Source organism: Pogoniulus pusillus, chromosome 31 (genome assembly GCF_015220805.1).
Source record: "Pogoniulus pusillus isolate bPogPus1 chromosome 31, bPogPus1.pri, whole genome shotgun sequence".
In the NCBI taxonomy this organism is placed as follows: domain Eukaryota; kingdom Metazoa; phylum Chordata; class Aves; order Piciformes; family Lybiidae; genus Pogoniulus; species Pogoniulus pusillus.
In genome coordinates this window covers 7,844,957-7,850,956 of record NC_087294.1, presented here as the reverse complement: position 1 = coordinate 7,850,956, position 6,000 = coordinate 7,844,957, and the positions used below count along the sequence as shown (strand labels likewise).

Here is a 6,000-nt window from a genome sequence, read left to right as displayed (position 1 = left end):
TCTGCAGCAGTATGTACTTCAGATCAGCATCAGTAAACATGAAACGATCTACTTTATCCGATTAGTTTATCAAAAATCTCCAACGGTTCTTTAAATATACTTAACATGCAAAAACGCTACAAAGTTTGCTGTGCACCTGTTAATCTCACCCTTGTTCCAGTCAGTGCAGCTTGGTTCACTTTTTCCACTTTATTTCACTTCTCATTCTGCTATAATCTGCTTCTCCAAAAATTTTAGTCTCCTGGGACAGGCTGCAAGTAAGAGAAGTAGTAGAAAGACTCACAAACAATACTGGGGAAAAAGCTTAGGATTACATTTCAGGTTTTCTAGTTTCAGCACTAAGATGCCAAAATGGGATGGATGTGTAAGTACACTTTAGTTGTAAATTAGTAAATCTTGTAGTGAAAACTGAGATTAGTAGCTGGAGGCATGGTTTATGGCATTCAGTGGGTTGCCATATGCTGTGGGACACATCTTTTGAAGGAGATTTTAACCAACTCCAAAGACAATATGGCAACTGGCAGCCTTTTTCTTTATTGAAGCAAAGTCACAGCATTTTCATCACTATTCCCCTCTGGTGAAGGGAAGAGTTAAAGAAGGCCCCTGAAATTTACATTACTAACAAGTAAAGGATTGAAGAAAGAGATTACAAGCATATTTCTCTAAAATAAATAATCTACAAAGAGTGCTTTTTCTTCTTCAAAGCAGTCTAAAAATGTATAAATTCTAGGGTAAGGAGATCAAAAGATTTGAACAACCTTCAATATTTACAAACAATACAAAAGAACTGCGCACGCCATCAAACGATGCAAAGCTCTCCTTAAAAATCCAAAGTTTCTTTCCTACCAAGAACCTAAAAAACTCCAGCCAATATTTAAATTTCAATTAATGGTCTTCTTTACAATTGGAAAACCGTTAGGTGTCTTTGTTATCTGTAAAATGTACAATTAAAAAAACCCCAAACCTCGCTATGTTATTAAGGTTTAAAAAAAAAAAATATAAGAAGAGAAATACTGCAGGCAAATCAAAAAGGAAAGTAACTGTAACTTACTCTTTGGTAACCAAAAGTTAGCAAGGATGTGTATTTCAAGTGATGAAAGTAATCATCTTCTCATTCTGGCAAATGGAAGACAGACTTCTGGCAAAATACAACTCCCAACTCTCAGTTCTGAAAGGCAGGCTTCACCTACAGCTCCATAGTGCAAGTTCTCAAAACTGAATTTTGCTTTCTAATTCAGAAACATGAGCCTTCCAAGCTCTGGCAGTACACTGCTTAATTCCTCTTCCATCTCCCTTCCGTCTGCTCGCGTCCTCTGCGCGCACACCCAGTTCTTCCAGTTCTCTAAGGGAATACTCTAGTCAAGGAAGCTAATTCACTTGGAAATGAGCGTTTCACCACGTGCCCGTGCATGGCTGCACAGCAGCCAGCAGTGTGCTATAAAGCTTGGCTCCCTTTTCCATATTAACTCCTATTTCATTTTCCCTTAGGAAAAAAGAAAAAGTACCGTGGACCCAGTTCAGGACCTCAGTGATGACCTCACTGCTTTAGCAGGACACGCTTCATTGGACACCGAGGCATACTCCAGTAATAAGCCACAAAACCCCCAGCACCAACCCCACTACCTTCTCATAGGTCAGTGTTTCTCATCATGCCTCTCTCTCCCTAACTGTGTTGCACCACTACAATGCTTTTGAAGCAAATGTCCACCTTGTACCACAGAAGCCTTTCCAGTCCTCCTTTTCAGGCTTATTCCTAAATTTGCTTGCACAAATGCAGTCTCAAGAAAAAGAAAAACTTCACACCCCTACAGGCTCTGAGAAAACTCCCCTCCCACCCCAAGAGGACTTCTAAGGCTTTACACAAAAAGTTCAACTGTTCACTTTCTTTAAGCCACAGACCGCTGGTTCATAGCAAGTCCTCCCCCACCCCTCCCCAGCCATGCAGCACTATTGTTGCTTTAGCATTTAGACACACACATGCAGTTCATGGAATAAATGCTTAGCAAAGCAAACGTCTCCTGGTCTGGGCTTTCTCCTGGAATCTAGTCCTCCATCATTTTCTAGACTAATATCCAGTGCCTTTTAACTTTCTTCAGCTGAATGGCTTAGATACTTCCTTGAAGCACCTGGTTGAGTCGTTAAATCTAGATGGGTTGCATCCAAGGTCTCCTTGCAGCCTGCCTCCTCAGCATATGGAAAGTCATTTAAGTCCATTTCATCACTGGTAAACATATCAAGCTGTCTCTCTTGCTGCTCTTCCAAAGTCCTTCGGACCCTGCCCTCTGACTGTTCCACCACTTCCCCATCTCCTTCACTAATGACGGTCATGGGGCTGCTCTGGATGCGGTTGCGGACATTGTACTTGCTGCTGGCAGCAGAGGGGGGTGTTCGTGACCGGCCGTACCTAGTGCCAGAAAAGGACATGCTCCTTGGCATCAGGCCCTCACTCTTAGCCCACTCTTCCTGTGCCCGCTTGCTCTTGCTGGGTGAGCAGCTGGCAGAGCTGTCGGGAAGGTCAGAGGAGGAGGCATCTGTCTTTGTCCGGTGGAACCGTGGGTCTGTGTTCTTCAACATCTCTGCAGCAGACATGCGGGAACTGGTATCACAGCGGCTCCCCTTCTTCAGCAGCAGGGCTTTGAAGTTGTCATTGCTGGTGCTGCTCTTGCGAACGCTTCTCTGAATTGATCCAGCTTGTTTGAGGGTAGCTAAGGTTGGGGAAGCACCAGTGGGAGTTACGGGGGGGGACGGAGAATGGTTGCGGGTACGGTCATCTTCAGAGTCTTTACGGCCGAGGACTTTCCTTTTGGATCTGAGTATGAAAAACCAAAAGAGAGAGAGCCAAACAAAAAAAATGAAACTTTAAACCACCCTTAGCTAGAACTCAGCTTAGAAGGATGACAATGAATTAAGCCAAAGCAGACAGAGAGGTATGGGAGAAGTAACCTAAGTATAAAGCCTGAGTAAGAACACCTCCAAAAGAGTACAGGCGTTACTGTGGTGTTTGCAGTATAAGCCGAGTTTATTGTTCTTTTTCTGCAAATCTGGAACAAACAAACTACTAAAGCTGCCAATATTGATTTTATTCAGGAAATTTAGTGACTTAGGTTTTCTGAAGTCAGTATTCAACTGCATCATACTCCACACCACATGTCAGTTAATTTGGGAACTTATTTAAAATGTCACCTGGAGTACACTGGGGTTTTGGTTTTCCATTTCATTTGATGCTCTCTGGATAATTAGAACTGTGGGTTTGTGCACTAGCCTTTAGAAAAGGACACTGAAATGCACTGCTGCTGAAGTGAAGATGAGGCAAAGGCAGGCACATGTAACCATTCTGGATTAAGTGATTAAAGAGGAAAAGCCTCCCAAACCCTCTCCCCAGTCTAAATACTAAATTACTACTGAAAACTAAGTTTTTCAGCTTCTATTAAGGTGCATTCAGTTCTGTTGGTGCTTTGTCACTATGACACTCCAACTAAATGAAGGAGGGACCAACTTCTTGACATGAAAGTTATCTTTCTAAATGATAAGGCAGAGTGTTCTTTAATTTAAAATGCCAGGCTAACAAATAAAGGAGACAATCATAGAACTGGAAATAAGTGGAAATTGAACTTCTATTGCTCCATTTTCACGTTAGAAATCTTGAAGATATATTAGATGCCTGGTATCTGCTGGAAAGCTGCTTTGCTTCTGTGCAGGTTGAGCAAGAATTAATTCAAAAAGATTATACAAAGGCCAATTTTACAGATGCTATTTTGGCAAAACTGAAAGTAAGCCAGCAGACCTGTTACAAGATTAGCATGCTGTAATTCCACATTAATGTTTATGAAGCATGTGTTCAATACAGACTCTTCCCCTTGTAAAACAGGCTCCTGATTAACATGATCTTTAGCTGCTCCTTTCTTAAAGGCCTTGAGATTTTGCCAGGGCAAGCTCAAGTGTCTTCACGCGTTGCAGCCTACTCATAAGAAGAAACACCAGAAAACAAAGCAGCAGGATTCATCAGCTGAATAGGTGGCAGCAACAGACATTACCATAAACTCTGCCAAGAATTTAGAGTGATCCTGTCTTTCTTAAGTGGTGAAGTTTATGCACAGATCACTTCTGATTACCTCCCTCAAAGGCAAGTGTTTATTTTCAGCTGCTTCCACCTGCCTTTCTGGAAGAGGACTGTAATACTGACATCCATTCAGCCTGAAGATGAATAGACACCAGAAGATAGCACCAAGATAAAATGGTTACTTCAGTAGTTGCAAACATAAGAACCTTGTCTAGATTTAACTGTGTGGCCAGTGCTGTAGGCAGACAACGGATCTGGTGCTTGGATGCTCTGCCAGTCTGTACATGAACATGTGCATGAATTAGTTAGTGGGGAAAAGATTTCCCTTCTTGAGGGTCTTGGCTGCTGTGGATATCTGTAAACACTGCAATGCTGGGGTCATGCTGCTGCCACAACCCAAATGATATTCCCAATACATGGGAAGCAAAGTTCAACTACAAAGATCTGCAGGGAAAGACTCTGTTATCCTGGCTTGAAATAATTCAGTAAGACTGTGAATGCAGCGCAGAGCAGTCAGTTTGCTGTCAGCATCTAACCAGCTTTTCTCAGCATGTATGAAGTATGGCATAAACTTAACTAAATTTGGTTTTGGTGGCTTTTCAGACACAGATAGAGTTTAAAATCAAACAAAAGTGTGGCTAAAAATTAATGTTCTTTTTCCTGTCCTTAACACACATGCCACTAAATTTCTTGTCTTGCTCCAAAGCATGTATTTGAAAGCCAATCACTGAAATAATGCCTTTCAGAATACCAGGGTTGGGGGGAAGGGAGAGGATGGGATCAAAAGAGGTTTATCAGTTAAGAAACAAAGATAATTGTGGTTCAAGTCTAAAGCCAGCAAAAGCAAGGTCTTAAAAACAAATGTGTCAAGCAGTTTTAACTATGCCACATCCAGTTCCATTGTCCATTTCCCCATAAACTCAAGAATTAGATGCATGTGCATACACACAGAGATCCACTCTCTACCTGCGTGCATCATGGGCAGAGGTTACTGGCCAGAATATTCCATTCTCAGAACAGATTTGTCACAGTCTCAGGGACTGCCATGCAACATGAATGCAAGAGACCATTTTTAGAACAGCTCCTAGAGGCCTAAGTAATAACTGTAAGTTGCAAAAAGTCACCATCATATATATGTCATTTCAGTAACATCTGAAACAGGATTGTTTCAAAAAATTAAAATCCAGCATTTGCATCCCAAGTGCTGCAGTTTCTCAGCTCCCAGGCACATTCTCACAACAGGCTTTGCCCCTCCCTCGGTTCTCCTGACACAACTCATGCAGATAAGCAAACTATGGATCAGGATGCTGGCAAGCACATTCTGTGACCAGTTCAGAGAGATGACATCCCCCTACATTCTGAAGGAAGAGACAAAGCCACGAGATGGCACTACCACTACATCGATTCTAGTCTAAAATGCAAGCTCAGTAGTTCTGAGTGGTAATGGTCTTCTGTGTGTACTGTTTAAATGGTGCACGTGTTTCATTTTGTGGTTTTAAGCTTTGTTCTTCTTTTTCTTTCTCTCCTTTTTTTTTTACAACCTCACAATTCACAACAATCTAGTCGCCTATTCCAGATGATTGTGTTTTTTCAGGGAAATGAATAATGTCATCAATAATAAAGCCAGTGCTGCACATTTCATTCATGAACCAGTTTGACACAAAACACCCGACCTCAGGCTGGATTATGGCAAACTATAATCCAGCGTTTGCCATATGCTTTGCCATATGACTGACATGTTGTGTTACTTGCCAGTTTCAGCCACGCTTGCCATGAAGCATTAGCGTTGAGCCTCTGTCCCAAACTGCACCATATAAGCAGCGGAGAGAGTAAAAAGAGATGGAGAAGAACAAGAATGAAAACAAAAAGGTACACAGAAAAAAAAGCAACAGTAGAGTTAATATGGCAAATTGAGAATAGTACAATAAATACTAGAGGTA

The 6,000-nt window shown here is 41.7% G+C and overlaps 1 protein-coding gene across 4 annotated transcripts in view; it reads right to left on the bottom strand.

The window, feature by feature from the left end:
* Positions 1-511: 511 nt before the first annotated feature.
* Positions 512-6,000, bottom strand: part of LOC135189282 (NHS-like protein 1) — a 114,697-nt gene continuing 109,208 nt past the window's right edge. For all 4 annotated transcript variants that reach the window (XM_064169460.1, XM_064169462.1, XM_064169461.1 and 1 more), the window contains one exon: positions 512-2,809. In XM_064169460.1, coding sequence (XP_064025530.1) covers positions 2,083-2,809 — 727 coding nt within the window. In that variant the 3' untranslated portion in view covers positions 512-2,082. The remainder of the gene's footprint in view (positions 2,810-6,000) is intronic.